This window comes from Lissotriton helveticus, chromosome 9, assembly GCF_964261635.1.
Source record: "Lissotriton helveticus chromosome 9, aLisHel1.1, whole genome shotgun sequence".
Taxonomy (NCBI): domain Eukaryota; kingdom Metazoa; phylum Chordata; class Amphibia; order Caudata; family Salamandridae; genus Lissotriton; species Lissotriton helveticus.
Window position 1 is genome coordinate 616,598,660 of NC_136070.1, and position 24,412 is coordinate 616,623,071.

The 24,412-nt window shown below is 43.5% G+C and overlaps 1 protein-coding gene across 3 annotated transcripts in view; it reads right to left on the reverse strand.

The window, feature by feature from the left end:
• The window catches only part of CCNP (cyclin P), a 224,473-nt gene extending 200,966 nt beyond the window's left edge, over window positions 1–23,507 (reverse strand). Inside the window, exon 1 of one of the 3 annotated variants that reach the window (XM_078662132.1) lies at window positions 22,984–23,507. In XM_078662132.1, coding sequence (XP_078518258.1) covers window positions 22,984–23,004 — 21 coding nt within the window. In that variant the 5' untranslated portion in view covers window positions 23,005–23,507. The other 2 variants (XM_078662133.1, XM_078662131.1) reach the window with 2 other exon arrangements.
• Between the last annotated feature and the right edge of the window lie 905 nt (window positions 23,508–24,412).

Below are 24,412 nucleotides of genomic sequence, written 5' to 3' on the forward strand. Positions count from 1 at the left end.
CTGAGATGTAAGACTGTGAATAATTTTTCTATTTATTTTGAATGAGGTCTGAACTTTAGGTGAGGTTATTAGTCAGGGAATTTAGGAGAAAGGATGAATTTTGGGAACTGTCTTTTGCTAATACTTGCATTTCTGAAATCTAAATAAAATGTCTATTTCTGAATGTTCTAAAAATAAATGAAATTAATTGTTTTGAAATAAAATCCTTATTTTCCTTTCAATGTTGTTTTCGAATAAAGAAATAAATAAAGTGAATAATTTTTTAGACATGTTAAATTTGCTTTTAATAAAAATTAGATAAATGGAGAATTAAGCTGGTCTTGAGTTTTCCTACGCCTAATCTTTTACTAGCAGATTCGTCGACCACAGTTGTGGCGTGTCTAAATAAATGTTTTGTTAATGAAAACCATGGTAAAACTTGTTTAAACTGCAGGTGTAAATAGTATGAATATTCAGTTATAGTTTAGACACTCCACTATGATACAGCAGCTCTCCTTTGAATCTCACCGATCCATGAAGTAGGGTGTAAGTGTTTTGTGAGTGACTCGCGAGGTCATGGGTCCCATTGTTGAGTATATGTATTGATTTTGTACTTCAGGGAAAGGTGTCATGGTTTTAGAAATTATTTCCCGAGTAGTGCTGCATCAGTAATTAGCTTGGTAGCAGAGCATTGGTTCCTATAGAATTAGCTAGGATTATGTATAAAGCGTCATATAAGGGTTTTTGATGTACAGAATTATGACTTTTGAGTTCGTATTACGTTACAAGTAGTCCTGAAAAGGCTTTTGAGTATTGCGTGAAGCTGGGCACTCTGTCTGCAGGCAGAGGAAGTGTGGCAATGAAGTCGCACATCGCATAGTCTGCTTCAAAAAGTAGTATCGTCGTATACTGTGGTGGTATCGTCGTATATCACAAGTGGTGTTGTCGCACATCACTGGTTTAGGGACTTTCCGTATGAAAGGAAAAATGTATAGCGAGGGCAGTCTATAAAATCTTGGCTTTCAAGTACAGGGATCATTGCGTATCCGGATTTAAAACTTACTGCTGGGAGAGTAATAGAGCTTAACCCGAGCTTGAGAGAAGGGTAAAGTAGAGGAAGTGGTGCTACTTTATCGGCGAGTGTAAAATTCTGTGGTAGAGAAGAGGTAAGCGCTGTCTACTGGAAATACAGAATACTTGTATGATTGAAAATTCTATCACTTTATTTAGCGAAACAGACGAATGGAGTTGTTTTGTGTAAGTTACTAACCGATTCAGGTGAATATCTTGTAAATACGGCTTCTTGAAAAAAAACCTTGTAAAGGAGGGGTCAGTCGGCGCTGCAGAACCCGTCGCGCTGGGATTGGTCGTCGTGACCAAGACAGAGCAAAAGCTGATTGGTGCATTACGGAAAGCAGCAAAACTATTGGTTAAGCACTAAAGAGACGTATCTTGTTCTAATTGGTACACTAGTGTGAACCGCGCTGTGATAGGTTGGTGTTACGGAACAGCAACAGAAAAGTACGCGATCTTTTGAAAGACAGGAAATTTACAGAAAAATGGATTACTATTACGAAGAGGAAAAGAAGAAACCTTCATGGTTTAAGAAATTGAAGAATGTGTTTGTGAAGGACAAGGCGATAGTCACAAGAGAGGGAGTATTACATCCTCCGCCGAAAACGCCTGCTTCCTATATGTTGTCAAAATATGGTTACCATACGTGTGTTTGGTTAGAGAATTGGGCAAGGTATACTAGAAATGATGGTGTGTTAGCTTTCCCAGAAGGAGGATCTTTTAATGTGGCAGCTTTGAGAAATTTGAGAGAAAAGATGATGAAACTTGACCCAAGACCTGACCGACTCAGTTTGAAGCTTTAGTTGAATGGTAAGATGAGATGCATGAATTGGAAAGCGAAAGGTTGAAAGGACAAGAGGTAGATTTCGTAATTTATGGGGAGAGACACAGGAGAGTAGAAATCGTAGATGGAGAAATTCTGACATGTGTGATGGCATGTATCCAGTCAGATTAGTGGATGAATATGAAGGGCGGAAATGCACAGAAAATAGGAAAAATGTAGAAACAGGGAAAGAAGGTTATGGTGACAGTGAATCAAAGGATGCTTTGCTAGAAGAAATATTAAATAGGAGACCGCCACCATATCAACCAGGTTATTTATGGACTACACCTAATGCTCCACCCGTAGATGAAAGGATTAATGAAACCCCAAGGCAATTTTTAAATTTTAGAGATGTACCAGAAAGAGTAGAAGTGAGATATAATCCGAGTACTTCAATAACAGAACCAAGACTTGCTGGTACTCCAAAGCAAATTAATGAACGAGAAAGTGTAAATAGGGTAGAAGAGTTGAAGAACAAGCAAGTACTGCTGAATATATACGGACTACAAATGCATTGACAGAAAAGATACAAGAGCTTAGGAAAAACATAGAAGCAGTAACAGTTCCAGTAACGATATGACCTGTAATTCCAGTGTTTGAAAACCAAAGAATAAAAGAACCAAGTTTGACAATCCCTTTACAACAGAGTTTGCAAAAAGTGAAAGAAAATATTTATCCAGATTTGTCAGAAATCAGACGAACAAATAATGTAAATCCGTCTGACTTAACTTTCAATCAGAGTTTACCCTATAAATATGCAACCGGAGTAGAGTCGGACTCTACTACACCTGAAAAGAGCATAGAGAAAATAGATTTAACGCAAACCCCTGTAGGACCATCAGAGCAAGAATTAAGTGATTGGATTAAAACTCTGAAATTAAAAGAGCATGAACCTAAAGTACTGGATGTAGCGAGATTAAAAGTTGATATGGAAGAATTAATTATTGGAACAATTGGAATAGATAGATTAAAAAAGTACCAAGATGATGAACTCATGTTCATGTGTAAAAGCATAACATGGAAAGCAAAGTCTGTACATGATCAATTAGAAGGATTGGCAAACGAATTTGAAGTAGAATTTGCAAAGAATAAAACATTACAGAAATCCTATAGAGTGAATTTTTTAGCAAAAGACATTGAAAACATGAATACTGCCGGAAGGTTAACTCAAATAAAATAATTAATTGTGCTGTTACGAAGATGGGGAGATGTGAATAAATGGAGAGTGAAATGGGCAAAGAAGAAAAAGGAAGCTAGTGAAAAATCCACATTAGCGTTTCCAGTCAGAGAAAAGGAGACAGTCGCAAATGAGTTACCGATGAGAGAAATACCTGGAGGAGGATATGTGCATGTTCCTTGGAGTAGACAGGATATATTATCATTTACAAATGATTTCCCCAGATTGAGAGAAAAACCAGTAGAATGGTATCGACAGGTAGATCGATTTGTGAAAGTTTCAAAAGTGCTATGGGTTGATCTGGATGGTTTATTTGATATAGTTGTGCCAGCAGATCTGTGGACTGAGTGTAAAATCACTGTGAATTGGCCAAAAGAGGAAGATCCTTGAGACAAAGTAACAGGTGCTCCGTCACCTGAAGTGATGAGGAAATATGAACAAGTGATTGTATTTTTGAAGAATAAAATTCCACCAAAAGAAACGGATTGGGTAAAAATAGACAGAACTACACAGGGTCCGAAAGAATCTGTACATGCATTTTATGAAAGATTGCTGTTGGTATTTAAACAATACAGTGGATACGAAGAGTTGAGCGAAAAGGACATGAGTAATTATATATATCCATTTGTGTATGGATTAAGACCAGAAATTGGAGACATGATTAGGCATAGTATGATAGGATGGCAGTCGAGCACTGTAGATGATGTCTTAAGAAATGCAAAATATTGTAGTGAAGAGATCGATGCTAAACAAAAGAAATTAAAAGAAAAAGCTATGTGGGCACAAGTGAAGGTAGCAGAACACCAAGTGGCACACTTGGAAAATAAAAATACTGAAGCAAGTCAGGGAAAATTGAAAGGAAATTTCAATAAAACGAAATTAGTAGGAAATATAGAAGAGCTCAAGAAAAAGTTCCCTTGTCATAATTGCGGCAGAATAGGGCATTGGAGGAAAGAGTGTAAGTATCCATCAAGAGTTAATCCAGAAAATACATCATTGAATCCACAGGTGCAGAATGAGGTAATTCAACAGCAACTGCAACAGCAGCAGATAGTTAATCAGCAAAGTCAGGTGCCACAACCGCCACTTCCACACAGTGTAAACCATCAGAGATACAGTGCAGAGACAGGATTCAGCGGAGGCGAGCAGGTAAATAGATTGCCCAGAGTGAATGTGAGTCCCCAGTATTGGTTACAAGAGGAAGGTGGGAGTGAGTCGGATGAAAGTTTCTGACGGTGCCTGAGAGAGGAAGAAGAGTGTGTGCTTGGAGCCACTCTTGAGGTAGATCAGTCTGGTCCATTTGTGAACGGAAAAGTGAATGATGTAAAAATAACTTTCCTAGTGGACACTGGTGCTACCCGTTCTACTGTTAGATCAGTGGAAGTCCAAAATCTTTCTCTCTTGGGAGAGAGTATCCAAGATGTAGGTGTAGCTAATAGATAGATGAAGACTTCTTTGACACAACCAGTTGAAGTAGAAATTGGAAATGTTAAAGACATGCACCGATTTGTGGTGTGTGATAGTAGCCCCGTAAATTTGTTAGGACGAGGCATTTTGTGTAAAATGAACTGTGCCATATACTGTTCACCAGAGGGAATAGAATTGCAAACCCCAGATGAAGATAGCCTGTGACAATGGCTTATGCTTGAGGCAGAGCAAAACAAATTGTTCCCTGTGTTTGATCGAGAAAAGATACCTGATGAATTAAAAGGAGGTAGTGAAAAAGAAAGCATGGGATTTCACAGGAGAAGATATTGGGTTGATGAAAGATGTAGATCCTGTAAAAGGCTCTATAAAAGAAGGTGCAAATTACCTGAATATTCCCCAGTACAAAATGACTGCAGAAAATAATTGAAGGAATAACCCCAGTGATAGATAAAATGATTGAACAAGGCATACTGAGAGAAATAGAGAGTAGTCCTTGTAATTCATCGATAATGGGATTGAAAAAGCGGAATGGAACCGTTAGAATTGTACAGGATTTGAGAATGGTTAATAAAATAGTTGTCCCATGTTGTCCGATTGTACCAAATCCAGCAGTGATTTTATATCAAATTCCCCATGATGCAGAATGGTACACTGTAATCGATGCGTTCTTTACAGTTCCATTGCACCCACAAAGCCAGCCAATATTTGCGTACAGATTCGGAGATTGTATTTTGGCATGGTGCCGAATTCCTCAAGGGTATACTGAAAGTCCATCTATCTTTAATCAGTTGCTAAAGAAATCATTAGAAAGTTGGAGCATGCCTAGAGAGTCTGTATTGGTTCAATATATCGATTATCTCCTAGTAGCATCAAAGACAAAAGATGCATGTGTAACAGGTACCGTTGCATTGCTAAATCATTTGGCAGAAGAGGGACATAAAGTGTCTCCATCAAAATTACAATTTTGTCAGAAAGAAGTGCAATACTTAGGTCATAGGATTGCCAAAGGAATAAGACAAGTCACTGCAGAAAGAATTAAAATGATATAAGGAATGCAGCCACCAAAAACTCAAAGACAAGTGACAATGTTCCTGGGAATGGTAGTTTACTGTAGACAGTGGATTCTCACTGATTGCAAAGTCATTGCAGAGATTAACCAGAGCAGATATCAGAGACCCTATAGTTCTGACCAAAACTGAGATGGAAGCATTTGAACAGTTAAAAACGTGCTTATGTGAAGCACCAGCTTTAGGGATGCCGGACTATGAAAGAGTTCGAATTATACTGCAGTGAACGAGAAGGATGTGCAATGTCAGTACTGATTCAGAGACATGGAAAACTGAGAAAACCAATTGAGTATTTCTCAGCTGTTTTGGACCCTGTTGCAAAAGCATTGCCAGGTTGTCTGAAAGCAGTAGCAGCTACGAGCATCAGTCTAGAACAAAGTGAAGGAATAGTGATGGGATTTCCTGTGAGGGTGTGTGTACCTTACTCTGTGGAGAGTCTCCTCACTAGAACAAAACCACAGTATCTGACCAACAATAGGATAACAAAATATGAAAAAACAATTCTGGGAGAAGAACATGTGACAATCTCCTTTCTACATTATTGCCCGATACTATGGAAACCGAAGTGAGAAATGAGGTTGATCACAAATGCCTAGATGTTCTTGAATACTGTACCAAACCAAGACAAGACATCAGAGATGAGCCATTGCCAGAATCAGACTATGTGAGGTTTGTTGATGGTTCGTGTCTGAGAACAGATGAGGGTGTTTTGAGTGCAGCATATGCTGTTTGTACAGTGGCAGATGTACTGGAAGAGTCTTGTCTGAAAGGAATTCGTTGTGCTCAAATAGCAGAATTGATTGCTTTGATTCCAGCATGTGAACTGGGAAAGGAGATCAAGATTACCATAGTGACTGATAGTCAGTGTGGATTTGGGGTTGTCCATGACTACGGACAGCTGTGGTCCCAAAGAGGTTATTTGACTTCTGCAGGATCCCCCATACGTAATGCAGAATTTGTGAGAATGTTGATTGATGCAATTCAACTGCCTGACAAAATAGCTGTGGTGAAGTGTGCAGCACACAAAAAGGGGAATGACTACATCACCAGAGGTAACAGGTATGTAGACTCAATTGCCAAATACTGTGCTACAAATCTTGCATCCATCAATCGGGAGAGGGAAAAATGGCATGTTTCAAGCCTTTTAATGCTAACAACTGTAGTTGAAACTTGGCAGGAAGTGAGGCAAATGCAGGAAGAAGCTGATGAGGAAGAGAAAAATGTCTGGTTAAAAGCAGGATGCAGACAAAGAGAGGAAGATGAAATCTGGGTTTACAAAGATGAGAGACCAGTAATGCCCGATAGCATGATCTCAAATATGGCCCGAATGTACCATGATCAAGCTCATATTGGGAGAGATGACATGATTCGTCTATTCAGACAGACGTGGTACAATCCAAAGTTCAGAATGATTGCTGAAAGCTTATGTCGGAGATGTCTTGTATGTCAACAGTTTAATCCACACAGAAGAACAATTGTAAGTTTGGGAACCATAGGACGGGAGGGAGGTCCATTTACACAAATGCAATTGGATTTCATTGAGCTTCCGCCTTGTAACAGACTCAGATATGTTTTGGTGATCATCTGTTTGTTCTCCCGATGGGTAGAGGATTTCCCAACAAGGAGGAATGATGGGTTAGCTGTTTCCTTCTACGTGAGATCATCCCTAGGTTCGGTTTCCCAGTGACCATTGAAACTGATCGTGGCCCACATTTCCAAAATGAACTCATGCAAATGGTATGTGAAGCACTGGACATTCACCAGAAACTGCACTGTGCTTATAAACCAGAGGCTTCAGGAGTAGTTGAACTGGTAAATGGAACGATTAAAAACAGGATTGCTAAAATGTGCCTGGCAACAGGACTGAAGTGGCCAGATGCCTTGCCACTTGTTTTGATGACATTAAGAAGCATTCCGGACAGAAAAACTGGATTGAGTCCACATGAGATTTTAATGGGCAGGGTGATGAGACAGTTGTTAACAATAAATGATGACATCATACTGGATTACTGCAAAAACCTGTCTGATGTGGTGACTTCTGTGTTCTATCAGGTGGGAACTGAATCAAACACGAGAGAGAAAAGTCCAGCTCATGATCTAGTTCCTGGAGACTGGGTGCGCATAAAAGTATACCGCAGAAGAAACTGTTTGGCGCCTCGTTGGCAGAGACCGAGACAGGTCATATTGGTTAGCACCACTGCAGTTAAGTGTGCCGGAGTAAAGAGACGGGTACACGCAAGTCATACTATCCGTGTGCCTGAACCTGAAAATCCAAAACGAAGAAGGTGAAAGCACAACTGATTCGGACTATGACTCTGAAGGTGAACCAGAGAGAGGTCCAGATACTTAAGATCGACAGGAACGTCGATATCTGGAAGTATCAAATGCTAGCTCTGCGTCTGAAGGAGAAGGAGAAATTATTGAAGTACCGAATTCTGAAGATCAATCTGAAGATCGAGAATTGGTAGAGAATAACACCAGTAAGGACACTGAGCAAAGCAAAGATAAAACTGGTGATCAAGAACATTCTGAAGAACAGTCTGAAAGCTCTGGAAGCAGGGATGAAAATCCTGATACTGGAAAAAGAAGGAAAAACTCACAATAAGGATGAGATTCCAAGTACCAGCTATGGAGATGTTCCTAACAGAGTGAAAGAACTGTTAAAAGAGAAAACTGACTCTGAAAAAGAAAAAGACGTTGTAAAGTTCATTGTGAATGAAACTATCGAGGACACAGAGTGAGACTGACGACAGTGCAGATGAAACTTCATTGATTTAGAGTCCAAGAAAAAGGGCTTGGAGAGTGGAAGATAACACCACGGAGCCCAAGACAAAAAGATTTTGTAAAGGAGATAATTGGCCTAAAGGAAATGATGGACTGAGATTTAAACTGGCTAATAAAGAAAGAAAGCCAGAGGAACAGGTCAATGAAATAACCAGTCAAAGAGAATCATAGGGAAAAAGAATAGAAGTTGTCCAAAGGCCAAAAAGAGTAAGAAGACCAAATCAGAAGTACAAATCACCTGAATGGACCTATATAATACTGCCTCCAATTGAAGTAGTAAACAGCAGTCAAGAGAATCGGAGCTGCCCAAAGACAAATGAGAAAAGTGAGTAAAGAACTGAATCACAGAGAAAAGTGGTAATTGATTAAAAAGACAAGGTAAAGGTAAAACCTAAAAACCTGATAAGAGAGAGGACACTGTAAGTGAGAACTAAAATAGATGAGACAAGGTCGAAGAAAACTTGTTAGAAAAATAGAAGCTTGTAGGTGACACAAGGTCGAAGAAAATCTGTTAGAAAAACTTGCTGTGTGAAAAAAATATATATATGGTTAACAATGAGCATAAAACGAAATGTTCTATATTTAGAAAATGGTGTAGATCATGTCTAATAGGTACTGGATTACTAATATTGCTATGGATAATTGTGGCTATTGTCATTCCTTTTCAGGATAACTTAGTGAAGTTAAAACATAATGTGAGTTCAAGTGAACAAAATGTGGAATCAAAGTCTAACAAGCAGCATGAATATACGCCGGAAATATATCAGGATAGTTCTATTAGTGATTTCACTAAAAATAAGTTTCAAGATTATTGTCTGAATATGTCAGGACAATTGATGCTAGTGACTTATGTGTGTGTAAAGTTGCCTGCATGTGTTTCCGAGGGGGTGGCATATCACCACCTTCCACTTACATATGGAGTTACGTGTAGTGTGATTGCAAGCCTGTTTTATCAGACAGGTAAATTAGAATATCATTATTCTAATTCGGATGAAGTTTTTGCAAAATTAAAAATTGATAATGCACTGAATAAGAAAAAGCCTGCCACAGTTATGGGAAAATTCTTTTTAGAAATAGATGAATTGAGCCATGAGTACGCTTTTAAAAATAATTTGACATGTAAAATGAGAGTGGAAGAAAAACATTTTTAGATATGGTTGAGGAAAGAAGAATCGCCTATAAACATAAAGAAAAAGTAAAGCATGAGAAATCCAAATATTGGACATTTGATGATGAGAATCTTGATGAAAAATGTGAATGTAGCTATAAACATAGATACTCCATTGTTAGGGAAATTTTGTATTAGGAGAGACAACACTGTGTATGACAATTATTTTGTGGGAGCAAGTCAATGTAAAGACACTTCTAGAATCCAAGGGGGTTGGGGATTTAAAGCGGGAAAAGATCCAGTTTTTCCTGGTATTTATTTCATTTGTGGAAACAAGGCTTATTATGATAGATTACCTGACCACTGGTGGGGACTTGTTACGTGGGTTTGGTCTTCCCTAAAATCTTTCATGTAGATAGAGGTACTAATGACATTCATGAGATAGGTAAACCTTTGAGTCGTAGAAAAAGAGAGAGTGTCATACAAATAAGAAATAATAGGTGATGTTTTTGGAGCACCAGCAGTGGGAATATCTTTCAATGCAAATCGAATTGGAAAATTGTCAACGATAGTAGATCGTTTGTCAACAGACACAGCAGGTGGATTCTTAATGGTAAACACAGAAATGATTGCTATGAGGACTATGGTAATGCAAAATCGTCTTGCTCTTGATATAATATTAGAAAAAGAAGGAGGAGTTTGTGGAATTTTGAAGGTACAGCACTGCTGCACCTACATTCCAGACAAAAGTCAAAACGTTAAAAAGTACATTACAAATATTACAGAATTGCATATAGAAATTGAACCACTGGAGGTTGATGGTATTCTTGAACGACTTGGTAAAAGTTTTACAGCAGTTAACATTGGTTTCAAGAAACAGGTAGTTCAATTATAGGCAAAATACTAATTCCAGTAACAGTAATAGTATTAGTAATTTTAATGATAAGATTATGTTGCATGTACAGAAAAAGAAGGAATGTTAAAAAGTCATTAAAGAAGATAATCCAAGAAAAATGAGAAAGAGAAAAAGGTGATATAGAAATGGAGGAGTTCCGAGAATAGGTTTTTAAAGAGACTAGCGAAAAAGATACTAGAGTATAAATCCATACTAATCTGAAGAACCTGAAACATGTTTTGATAAAATTTTCTACATTTTGGGAGATATTTGGTGATAAAATCACCAAGGGGGGGGGGGGGGGGGGGAGTTGATGGAGCAAGGTGGAGAAACAAACTTGTGTACTCCTTGCAAAATCACACTTCCATAACCATAATAAACTAATTAAGTGGTGTGTGTAATTAATCAACTTAGGATAAGAAATGCACCTACACAAGTACATGTGGGAACTAAATGTGCTTATGTTGCAATCATAATTAACTAATTATGTGATTTTGTCGTGTCCTAAACTAAGCAGCTTTGAAATAATGAAATGCGGCATGAATGTGCTTTTTATTATTGTATTTTGTGGCAAAACCTGAAGATAGGTGAGCATATTATGCCTAAATGTTGCTTATTTCGCTAGGTAACTACTAATAGGGAAAACCTTAGTAAGAGGGGAGGTAAACAGAAGGGTTACATTTCCAAAATTAACGTTTGTTTGTGTTTGTTTCTATGATGGTTCCCATTCTGGCCTGTGAGGCCTAGTGAAAATATGGCGGACTTATTAAACTGCGAATAGAAGATGAACTGAGCAGGCGCAAGCCCAAGTCGAGTTTGAATGCAAGCTGCTTGTGCCTGGAGTGAATACAGTTCAAGGACGATGTGGCCTGGAAGTCTAGATGGCTCCAAAAAAGAGGAGCACAATGGTTCTGAACGGGAGAAGATTTATTTTATTTATTTATTTAGTATACTTATAGAGCGCAGTCCTGTCACCCAAAGGGCATCCTGGCGCTTTGATCTTTAAACGGTTGCACTTTTCACTGCTCAAGCAATTTTAGGAAACAAATGCGTTTTTAACGCTTTCCTCAACAGAAGGTAGTCCCTGTGGCTTCTCAAGGATAGTGGCAGGGAGTTCCAAAGTTTGGCCGCTGCAACACTGAATGAGCGGCCACCCATCCTAACTCTCTGAAACCTCGGAACTACAAGCAGTTGCGCCGAGGAAGAGCGGAGGGGCCGCGAGGCAGAGTACCAGGCAAACATATTTTGCAGAGGGATTGGACCCTGTTGATGTACTGCCTTAAACACCAGACACGCAGCTTTATACAGCACTCGCAGGTGTACCGGGAGCCAGTGTAGATCTCTTAAAGCTAGAGTAGAAGAGCTAGACCTGGGGCGGGAAAGAGCCAACTTGGCGGCCATATTCTGCACCCGTTGTAACTTCCCCAACAGATTTTTTGGGGCCTCCAGAAGTAGCCCATTACAGTAGTCTAAACGACTTAGTATGGTACCACAAACTACTTCCGGCCTGGCTTGAGCTGGGAGAAGGGGCAGAACTTTACGCAACATGCGTAACAGCATCATGCACGTAGAGGTGGTTTTGTTGACGTGCATGTCAAGCTGTAAGTTTGGGCCGAAGATCACCCCCAAGTTACGAGCTGATTCCGCCGCCGACACTGGCTCGAGAAAGGTGTCAGGCCAGAAATTCTCTGGAAGTACCCGCGGTATCCGATCTATGGAACAATAGAGCACCTCCGTCTTAGAGCTGTTAAATTGTAAGGAGTTAGCCCGTAGCCAGTCCGCTGTGGCTGCCATACAGCGATGAAGTCTCCAGCGAGACCGCATGGTTTCCTTGCTGAGAAAAGACCAGCTGGGTGTCGTCGGCGTAGTTAATAGCCGAGACACCAAAAGATTTTATAAGCTGGACCAGGGGGCGGAGGTACAGATTAAAAAGTATAGGGCTGATGGCTGAGCCCTGTGGGACCCCCTGCCCTACTCTCCTTGGCTCAGAGCGAAATGGGGGGAGTGAGACCAACTGTTGCCGCCACCAAGATAGGATATCAGCCAGTCTCTTGTGCCCTCTGTGACCCCACACTCCTCTAGTCTCCTGACAAGGGTCCGATGGCAAACCGTATCGAACGCGGCCGACATGTCGAGCAGCACTAAAAAGGCTGCCTGACCACTGTCGACACGCGAACGAAGATTGTCCAATACGGTTACCAGCGCGGACTCCGTCCCGTGCCCGGGGCGGAAGCCAAATTGTGCCTCATCGAACCATCCGATATTTTCCAGGAAACCTAAAAGTGAACGAGTCACCCATTTTTCCATGATCTTGATAGGAAAAGGGAGCAAGGAGATTGGCCTATAGTTGGAAAGACAGGCAGGGTCCAATGTTGGTTTCTTGAGCAGAGGTGACACTACTGCTAGCTTCCAGCACTCGGGCACAGATGCCAACTCCAAAGACTGGAGACAGATGGAATACAAAGGCTGAAAAAGTTCCGCGTGGAAAACCTTCCAGAATTTGGGAGGCAGTGGGTCGAGCGGAGAGCCCGAGGTCACCATATGTGCCAGGCTGCAGAATTCCTCAAAGGAGGGACAGGGAAAAAGTCTTAGTTGGGGTCGACTGGAGGAGGTGTCCGGAGCTCCCAAGCAGAGAGCAGGGACGCTCGGCTGGGGTCGACTGGGTGAACTGCCCGGAGCTCCCAGACTAGGGCCAGAGGCACCCGTCTGGGGTCGACTGGGCAGGCCAACCGGAGCTCCCAAGCCGAGAGCTCCCGATATGAGAGCAGAGTCGATCGGCTGGGGTCGACTGGGTAACTCGTTCGGAGCTCCCAAGCCAAGGCTAGAAGCGACTGGCCGGGGTCGACTGAACGGGCTAACCGGAGCTCCCAAGCCGAGAGCAGCGGGCAAAGGGTTTTTTAAGCCCTCTAAGATCTTTGCAGTCTTCTCCTCAAAAGCACCCGCCAGGGAGTCGCACAGAGCCTACGACGCGAGGACAGAGTTAGCCACACACACAGGGTGGGACAAGTCCCTGACAATTTTAAACAGGGCTTGAGATTTATTAGGCGCCTGGTTCAAGGAGGATTCCAGAAAAGCCGCCTTAGCCAGCTTAATCTGCGCCTTATAGCCCTGCAGTGCGAGCCTGAACGAGGCTTTTGCCGAGGTAGAGTACTGCTTCCTCCAAGCTCTCTCAGCGCGTTTACAACTCAACTCATCTCGTGAAGTTGCTAGTTGAGACAGGACTAGGCCGGACATTGCCCAAAACAAAGACCCTTTTAAAAATCTAGCTGACGGAAGAGAATTGAATATTATAATGATGAGGTGATGCTCATCCACCCCAAATTGTCCAATCAGAACTTGAATTTAGGCTGAAAGTTACTTTTTAGATAGATAGAACTAGTGAAAAAGGTATAAAAAGTGCTGGTTTTAGTGAGGAAAAACTCTTTTCGATTTCCTCCCGAGATGCTGTTGTATGCTGATTTTCCTGAGATGTAAGACTTTGAATAATTTTTCTATTTCTTTTGAATGAGGTCTGAACTTTAGGTGAGGTTATTAGTCAGGGAAGTTAGGAGAAAGGATGAATTTTGGGAACTGTCTTTTGCTAATACTTGCATTTCTGAAATCTAATTAAAATGTCTATTTCTGAATTTTCTAAAAATAAATGAAATTAATTGTTTTGAAATAAAATTCTTATTTTCCTTTCAATGTTGTTTTTTAATAAAGAAATAAATAAAAGTGAATAAATTTTTAGACATGGTAAATTTGCTTTTAATAAAAATTAGATAAATGGAGAATTAAGCTGGTCTTGAGTTTTCCTACGCCTAATCTTTTACTAGCAGATTCATCGACCACAGTGGTGGCGTGTCTAAATAAATGTTTTGCTAATGAAAACCATGGTAAAACTCGTTTAAACTGCAGGTGTAAATAGAATAAATATTCAGTTATAGTTTAGACACTCAACTATGATACAGCAGCTCTCCTTTGCATCTCACCGATCCATGAAGTAGGGTGTAAGTGTTTTGTGAGTGACTCGCGGTGTCATGGGCCCCATTGTCAAGTATATGTATTGATTTTGTACTTCAGGGAAAGATGTCATGGTTTTAGAAATTCTTTCCGGAGTAGCGCTGCATCAATACTATAGTCTGGGTAAAAGGAAATCTTGTTTCTATTGTACTCGGCTGATCGTGGCTGGTGGGCTGACGTTAATATTCTCATTTAGATCTTATAAATGTTGCATTCTTGCCATTATTATCCAAGGCAGTGATCCCGAAGGAGGCCTCCTGCATGGCGTCCTGTGGACACTATTGATTTGTATTCTTTCTGGTCCCTCCAGTTGCATCAAGTCAAGATGGAGTGCAACAGGTTGTAGGAATGGTTACATCATGGATGTTTCTATCCCTTCTGGAAGACCCAATTTGCGAACATTGTTATGTCCAGAGCTGTCCTTTCAAGTCTGCCAATTTGTCCTCCCGCCATTGCAATCATCTCTCCTGGTCCACCAGTTGGCGGGAGTGAATTCCCAGAGTGTCAGTGGTAGCATCCACCCTGGTGCTCAATTCTTCAATTCCGTCTTGCATCTTATCCAGTCAGTCAGTCAAATCACTTTATTCGATAAGATTTATAAAAAGCACAAAACAAAGACATACATCATTATACAGAATATTAAGATATCCTATTAAAACCCTCTGTTATAAAAAGATCAGCTGTTTCAGTTCCAGTGTGGAGAGCGGCTCTGTGTCTCTGGGCTGCGAAGTGTCATTTGGTGCTGCACTTTGTGCCATCTTTGAGAATCCCTCCTCAATTGTGTGCACCTCTAAACCACTCTTTGACTTCTTTGGCATTCAGAGTAGTCTCCAGGAACAATGAGGCCCCAGGTTAGGTTTATGTTGCAGTTGCTTATCCCCGACTCTGCGTTTGGAATGATGCCATAGATTACTTCAATATGTCTTTTATACAGCGGACGGCCACTGTGCGGGCAGCACCAGCAAAGCAGCGGTCCACTCCTCGCCACCCTGGTGACCCACGTCCACCCTCAGCCAGGCTCCTTCAGTATGCAGTCCGCAAGACGGCTCGTTGCTGTGGAGCCACCTGCCACAGTCCTCAGGAGGCCCATGTGGCACACTCCTTCACTACTGTGGTCCACCTCTCCCGGTGCGGCCCGGCCTCCTCCCTTTCACAAAGCGCCAACAACTGCCTGTACCTTATGTCCCCTGTGCACCTTGGCCCCCTGCTCAGATCTCGCTGTGGCTGAAGGCCTCTAGCTCCCCAGCTTTCCTCAGGGCTGATTAGTTAGTTCCCGTTCAGGCCAAAGATGGGTTTGCCACAACCGCTCCTTGTGTGCTGTCTTGCACACTCCGTCGCAGTGGCTCAGCCGCGAACCACATCGCTGCTGGGTCCAACAATAGGCGTTGGTTTGACTCCAGACAGCTCCCTGCTCCACCACGTTGTGATGGTGTGAGATAATGAGACAGAGGGGTGACAGTCTAACCGTGTGATCGGAGCAATGGGAGGATGTGTCCGCTCAGGTGGCAGTCTTGGCTCCTTCCCCTTGTACTTTAAAGGCCGGTTTACAGAAAACGAGCACTTGGAAGGATACAGTAATCAAGCATTGCTCCGCCGGATGGACAAACTCAAGCTGGACAGCCTAAGACAAATAAAGCCAGCACATAGCTAGCAAGCAAGCAAATGTGAGTTACAAAGAAAATGGTAAGCAATGGGCAGAATGCATTTTCAGAGAAGCGTGCAGAATGCCCACAAGGAGCAGTTAGCAAGGCTTCTACCTTGAAAAGGAGGAGTTTTGGTGAAATAAAATATTTGCTTCAGATCACACAATTTAAGCAAGGAAGCCACAATTTAGCCAGCTTTTCTGGTTTCATTTTGTACTAATCAGTCACTAAACTGGTAGGTATCGATTTGTCCTTCCTTATGTTAACGGTTTGCATTCACCTCTTTTGCATTGGTCTGCAGTTTTTATAAAGCGCAAACTCAACCTGAAGTTACTGAAGCACTTTACCTGAGCACCAGTTACAACACACAAGGTCATTTGCCCAGAATCACAGGATGTTGAGCGATGCCGAAACCGGTCCCATGGTTTCCCAGTTCCAAAGTCTACAGCTTTGGCCTTAACGTCACATTCTGGGTAGAGGGAGGCAGACAGGCAGAAGCCAATTGAAAGCTCGGCTCGTTATTTGCTCAAGGTTCTAGCAGTACCTCGAGCACGAGCCAGGCTTCAAGCTTTCAGTGGTGAGCCAGGCTTCAAGCTTTCAGTGGCTCGCCCACCTCCAGCAAAAAAAGAGAACTAGAATAATATTGTCCTGACCACATGAAGCTATGCAGCTAGTCTAATTGTATACTACGACTTATGTCTGCAAAGTTTTCCTGGTCCATGCGTGACTAGTTCAACAAGTCACTTTTTTCTTAGAATTCTTTGAGGCATATTCTCAAGGAGTTATCGCCGAGTTTACGGCACTTTATCGCAGCCAAAGTGGCAATACATTCATCGACCCATTCACAAGCTGGTGCCAACAGCTCATATCACCAGTTTACCTGCCATAGCAGCTGCAAAAAACATCGCCACAGATTACCCCTGCAACTATCACTAATGAGATGCAGAGTAGGCATTCCTGTGCAAAAAGCCGCGACAACACCACTCCGCAACATTCTTGATGACAAGCCAAATCGGCGAGAATACCACAAAACAGGCCATAAGGCGTGTTAGCTGCGTGAAATTAACACATGCTCTGACCTGGTGTAAAGTCGGACGACAGCCTGCACCACAAAAGGGAGCCCAGGCCAGAGCCACACCTGAAGGGTAACAGATGCCATGGAGCCACTGATCATGCATGCCAGACACCCAAGAGGGTCACAGAACCCACTGCCACTACCCCCAGGACCACCCCCCAGGGAATCACTGAGGCAGCGCAGACAAAGACAGAGACCCTCAGTAAATGCACCAATCTCACAGACCCAACACCAGAGAATGCAATTGCCCACTACAGAATCAAAGGGACAACCATACTCCGCATCCTGACCACCATTGCCTACAGTACCAACACAGCGGACAACTAACATACCACCTCAGACAAAGCTGCTGGCCGTGCTGCACGTGTGGGCCACTGGTACCCTCCAACCAACAACAGCAAGAGTCAGAGGAGTATCACAGCCAGCCCAATACAAGTTCCACACAACGGTCGTGGATAACATCATCAGTCTGGTACCCCACTATCTATACTTACCCTACACTACACAGGAACAGCTGGTGACCAAGCAAGGCATCTATGCCACAGCTGGCTTCCCGCACGTGTGAGGAGGCAATTGCCTGCACACATGTCCTACTTGTGCTCCCTGGCAACACTGCATACTATAACCTCAACAGGAAGCACACATATTCCATCAATGTGCATACAATGGTGGACCAGCCGGGAATCTCCACCTACGTCAATGCCAACCACCCAGGCAGTGTGCATGATTCCTACATCTTCCGACAGTCCATCATCAACCAGCACTACCAGGATGGCACCTACGGAAAAGCACTGCTCGATAGCAAGTACCAAATGAACATACTTCAACTCCACAATCATGCAACGCACACCACTGGGAATGCACAAGTTACAAACTCACATACAACATACCAAACAACATGCCCACCCACCAGACATGACAGCACAACTTACTGTGGGAACCTGGGCCAGCCATGTACATAAGCCATCAACGGCATGGCACCTCAGCCACACAATAGGAGAATGTGGGGAGAGTTGGGAACCAGGCATGTGTGAAGGAGGCAACTGACCCATGAATGAAAATGTACACAATGCCAAGTGGGGCGTGGATGTGATGGCCAGACTGCAGTATGCAGACCATACACATATCCATGTCGACACACACTGCTCGTTTTTGGAGTGTGGTGGACAGTGGACGCAACCATGTCACCCCAGCCATTGGGGAAGCTCGCTGAAATGTAGCTGGTTACGTCCCCCACGTAAGAGTGAGCTGAGTGGGTGGCCCGACGTATGCCAAGCCAGCGTAGGGGTGTGAATAAAAGGCATGTGACTCTGGGCATGGTCCTCTTCTGGAATGCCCAATGTCTCTGCCAGGGCAGTGCCTCTCACCCCACCCTGAATCCGTGAACGGTGTTGCCTGCAATCATGTGCGCCTGCGGCACCCCGGGCCGCTGGTCCCAGAACCAGTCTTGCCCGTCCCTGCCCAGACAGGCCTCAATGTTCACCTCCTGACACCGGCATATGTTGAAGAGGGCCCACCACATGCCGGGGCAAGCTCCAAGCCAGAGGCCCGCGACTGGCAACCTGCTATTACCATCACGGCCTCAGTACTCCTCTATCGTTGACGTACTCTACCGGCTGACACAGCTGACTAGTAGGTCACACATTTGGAACGGAGTCTTGATTACACTATGGCAGAGAACATTATTTATGCCAGATTTTATGTCACTATACTCCCTTCGATGTGGTCCCACCAAGTCTGTCCATAGCATTACAACCACACATGTCTGTGGGCCCACATGGAATACTGTCCTCTGCCGCGCTCGAGTAGGTCACACAATTGGAACGGAGTATCGATTTTTCAATGGCAGAGTACATATCATTGCACTCAAGGAGAGGTGTAAGAGGAAGACGCAAGTCAGGAGGAAAAAAAAGATCATAGTTACGGAGGTGATCGAACACTACCGACAATTGCCCTGGTGTCACTCACTCTGTGCATCGTGAGTCAACTACACATGGCTGTTGGCCACTGCTGACCGCTGCCTCCAGCCTACACTGCGGTTGAGTAGGTCACACATTTGGGACTGAGTCTGAATTACCAATGGTAGAGTTCATATCATTGTACCGGCATCATCACAGACTGCATCCCCTCTCAGCCCCAGTGCCACTAAATATGTTCCCCTACATTCATGGACACTCTCTGGTTGAACTTTGGTGGCATCTGAGTCTATGGACTAGGGGGTCGTCTTCATCCTCATGTAGCTGATACCGAATTGGTGGTGGAAACGAGGCTGTAGCATTCCACTCCTCCATTTGCTGCTTCCGGACGGCTACTGCCCTCTGCATCATGTCCTGGAGGACACCTTCCACTGTCCCCTGCAACCGTCCGCCACATTCCCCTTGGATATCGTTGAGGACCCGCTCAGTCCGTGTGGCCCTACCTCAGTGGACTGCAAGTCACCGTTCCATGGCGGTGTGCCTGTGCCAGCCACTGTGCATCTGGAGCCACTAACTCTGTGTAGCTCAAGTCAGGGACCCTGTCTGATTGAATATTGGATGGCCTCCGAGATGATGGCCTTGGGGTCATCAACACCATGTGTCTGTGGCCCTGTGCTGTAAGCTGCCTCTGGCCTCAACTGTGTGCCACCAGGGCTCACACATCAAATCGAGTCCTGACCGGCCCGGACGTCGCATCACCGCAGGAGGCACATGCCACCAATATAATCTCCAACCGACATCTGCCAGTGTCGAAACAGTGGTACTGGCAGACTGACGGAGTTGCTCACACCTGTCGTGGATGTGCATATGCATGCATCTCTGTAGCAGTGTGGGCCTTCTTTGTGGGGTGTAGGTGATCCCTGAAGGGTATTAGACACCCACGTATGTGATCTAGTTCGTCTTCCATGGGTTCGGACCCCACCTGCCACCTCCTTTTGGCATTCGGACACCCGGCATTGGAATGGCATGTGTGACTCGGTGAAGTGTTGTGAGCCAGCCGGGCTTGCGGGTGCTTCCTGCTGAGTGGTCTGTGCAGGGGCTGGGTTCTCCTCTATGTAGCTAAGCTGTCCTGGTGGTGGGTTGCCTGGGATGTCCATGAGCTTTTGTAGGACGGCGGTGTCGAAGGTGTGGTGGTCCTCTCCAGCATCACTGATGAGTTTTCTGCTCTGCTGGAGGTGTTGTTAGTCCCTCTGTAATATGAAGGGAAGATGCATGTTGACAATGTGTTGACTTGTATGTTGGTGCATTGTTCTTGTTTACATGCAGACTGTATGACAATGTACAACGTGACTGTTTGGGAGGTGCTGAATATTTGATACAGGACAGTGGACATGTGGACTACATGACGGATGCGAGGGTGTACATGTACATTTCCATCTCATAGTTTCCTGCTATGTTAGATGTGATTGGCCTGTTTCAGCGCATGAGCGGACCCAGTTGTGTCCTCTGTTCTGCAGTGTCGGTGTTGCACTTTGTACCACATGGTCGTGGGATGTGCTGCGATTGCTGTGTGTGTGTGCTGCAGTGTGCCACGGGGATCAGTGACATGACCCTGGGTCATTGTGGGTGTGCAGTGTGCTACACATCGTTGTGCATGTGTGCCATTGTGCCCATCTCCCTCCGTCCCCCCAGTCCCTGGTCGTTACTTGCCCTGTTGATGTTGCGTCAGATCCTCTCGAGCTGTGTCCGGACTCCCAACTCCTGGCGCCATTGCTACCTTCCTGTTGGCAGCGGGTTTGTCCTTGGTTTGGTTCACACATCATGCCAGCGCCTTTTGGCCTCCTCCATTGACCTCCTCGACACTCCGACTGAATTCACGGTAGTCCAATAGTGGGTCAGTTGATGGAAGTGTTTGGTCACCTCCGTGATGCTGATCTGGTTTGCCTGCGGACTGCACTCCGTCTTCCTCTTATCCTTGGCCTTCCACGACCCGTTGTTCCTTGCTGGTGGTCAGTGGGGCTTGTGGGGTTCGCGTTGGCCTCTGCATGTGGTCCAGGTGCATCCATGTTGCGGCGCATTTTGGATTGTTTTTGGTGTGTCCTTTTTGTTGTTTTTATAGTGCATTTTCCCGCCAGACTGTGTGATTTGCAGGCCTGCCGCTGGTTTTCGCTGCTTTTTGTATCGCAATTGGCTTTATCACAAGTTGTTTTGCATTCTTGTTTCGCATTTTAGCTTTGGTTTTAACGCGGTCATTTGACGTGTTATCGTGAGACTATTGCATGGTACCGTCGTGTTGTGAATACTTAGTTAACATGGCTTAATTTTCCCGCGATAGTTATCACACCTTCTTGAGAATTTCCCCCTTAGACTTGTAGTGCAGACTTTACACTGGGTAAGTAAGGCTGCAAGTCCTAGAATAATAAGAGAGAAAAACATGGGACTGGCTTAAATAGTCACTCATGGACCTGGGAAACTTGGCGGCCATGACTATTATCAGACCTATTAAGCAGGCTACAAAGCCCCGGACAATGAGCAGTTCTGGTTGATAAAGAATCACATTGTTGGTCTACATAGTTTGTGTAGTACTCACTGCCACAAAATAATCCAGACACGAGCTCCCTATAAGGCCCAATCCCATAAAATACCGACACACGCTTGATTAAGAAGCATTCTTAATTCCACAATATTTAGTAGGAGCCACTTAATTTTCAAAACTATTCCAGCATGGTTGGCACACAGTAACTTTACAAGAACAACACAAAGGAAACACGAGTGGTTTACCACGAAAAATATACATATATATTCAGGGCTTTAAATGTGATAAAAAAAACTGGGGCGGGGTTCTCTCAAAGGGCGTGGCTTTAAAACAATAAAGCTAAAAATCTGCGCTTAGCATAGTGTGCTGCCCAAATGGTATTTTGCTGCTTCTGTCATTGCATCCAGATATAGAATACAAGTAACATGACACCTACAACAAGCCGGGAATATTGCCTTTGCCAATGGTTGTTAGTTGCCTAATATATAATTAAGCAACAACTGTGTATAGAACATTGGAAATGCTTCAGATTTGAAGTGATGAGACTGTGCAAGAACTATAACAAGTCTCTGAAGTTATACACAGGCAGTGAAGGGTGGCACTACTGCAGAGCTAAGTTTGTTTTTCACTCTGAGGGTGAGGGCAAAAATGGAGAGCCCTACGGGGATCCGTTTCAGCACCTACTTTTTAGAACTTCCAGTGCTGACCACCGGCAGGACCCGACCCACTTAAAGCCCTGTATATATTTTCACAACACGATTATTCTCCTCTCCTCATTCATCTACAAAGGTCTTGGACTCGAACAGGAAAAGGCTGAAGGGTATATCTTATTATTAGGAAAATAAGAACCACTCCTCCACCCCAGAAATCCCAACTTTAAAACGTACGATGGGTCTACCTACCACTTGCTTCATATATTATTACCCGATATCGTAGATTTAGGACTTTTTTTACCCAGTCATTGTTTTCAGGTATGTTCGTTCATAAGGGTACATTGAAGTGAATCTGGACTACAACTCCCACAATGCATTACCTTGTTAGCCACAAAGCCGTTGTCTGAATAGGTAGTTCCTGGGGATATAAAGCATGGGCTGTACCCAAAGAAATGTATGAATTCTTATGAACTAAAACCTCCCACTGCTCAAATAAAAGACGCATTGTATTTAATTCCAATTCAAACTTGTCCCTTTTCAGGTTTTAGGAACTGTTTCAGTAGTGCCGTTTTCATCTGCGTTCGACGTGTAGCAAAAAAAGCAAAAACGCAAACCAACAACTGCCTGGATGCAAAGAAAAAACAACTATGTTTACCAAGTGGAACTTTTAGGGTTATTTTGCCACTTACCCACGGTGCGCGCGGCCTCTTCAACATAACTGCGCAACTGACGTTAAGTGAGAGTTTTATCCTTCGAAAAGAGCAAATTCGCAATGAGAAACATCTATCACTCAACATCCGAAGAAAAATCAACTTCACGTTACCATTTTCTGCAGGTCTGTCATTCTTTTAAAGTCGTGACACCTGGAAATTTTTTCCTGTAATCAGCTTCAACCGTGCAGAGTTATTGCGCCGAATTCTTGATTAGAAACAGGAGTGACCTCACGACTTCCGCTGCACCAAACCCCCCCGAGAGGTATCTATTTTTGTAAAAAATTTTATTCTTACGAGTTTTCGACATTCATGGCTCTCGCTCGCCTGAGGTAAGGTTTTTTTTCTGGGCGGGGCTTGTAAATGAAAGGAGGCTGCCTTCTCCCCTTAGGAGGCCATGTGACTATTTAGGCAGGTGCCCTTGCCTTTCTTTCAAGTAACCTGTTCGCTCCTACCGATATTACTTCACCTCTAGCCTTTTGACTCGCACCTTAATGCATTCTAGTAACTTTACCCCCATACATACCATCATTACATAATTGTTAAATATCGCCAGTGCCACCCAGTTGTGGTATTGTTACATGGTCTAATGCAATTGCTTTGTTCCATTACCTACTCCATTCAGTTAACATATGCAGTCCACTGTTTATTTTTTTAACATTTTTCTATTTAACTTTTATTGTATATCTACGGAGTTTACAGTTTTAAAGAAATTGAACATTAGCCCCTTCATTAAGCTGCCATTGCTCGCGAGGTCATGGGTAAGACCGTAAGCCGGTCTTGTCTTGTTAGGTAACAGCCCGTTGCATTCTGGGGCCATATGCTCAATTTCCGCCAGTGTGCCTAACCTCTAAGAAGCCACAGCTGCAACACCGAGGGCATCGTAGATGTGAACAGAGACCTAAAGAGTTCCATTGGGGACGAGTTCAGCCAGTCGACGTTTTTTGCATTGCATTCTGGGAGTTGGAGTCCTGGGTTTAAACTGTATAACAAGGACTAACAGTCACGGAACGGGGAAAAATTCTGGACTGGATGAACAACTCATTCATTGATCTTCGAAATTTGCGAGTTTGCCTCAAGTTTCATGTAGCACCCGGCCAGTATGCTGCTTGCATGGCCAGTATTTTCCCCTCAAATAAGTTGCCGCCGTACACTTGGACACTCGCAGTGAGTCGGAGTTTTCTAACCAATCGCGCTCAAAGTGTTATCGGACACTTCTGATGCCAAAAGCAAAACTATATGTCCCACAATACTTACAGTCACTGGCTCAAATACCAGGGCTGCATTAATAACTAATGTCGATACATTGTCAAACTTGTTATTGAGTACACAGACAAAACGAGACACTGTAAACCAAAAACCGGCCCTGGCAAAAATGCTCAAAAGAGTTGCGCGCTGGAGAATTCACCAACCAGCATAGTTCTCACGTTTCATTGATAAGTAGCTGTTCTAGTCCTGTTTTTTTCGTTGCATTCTGGGACTAGTAGTCATGGATTTATAGTAGTCAAGTCAAGGAAAGCTTTATTCGGCTGATTTATAAGA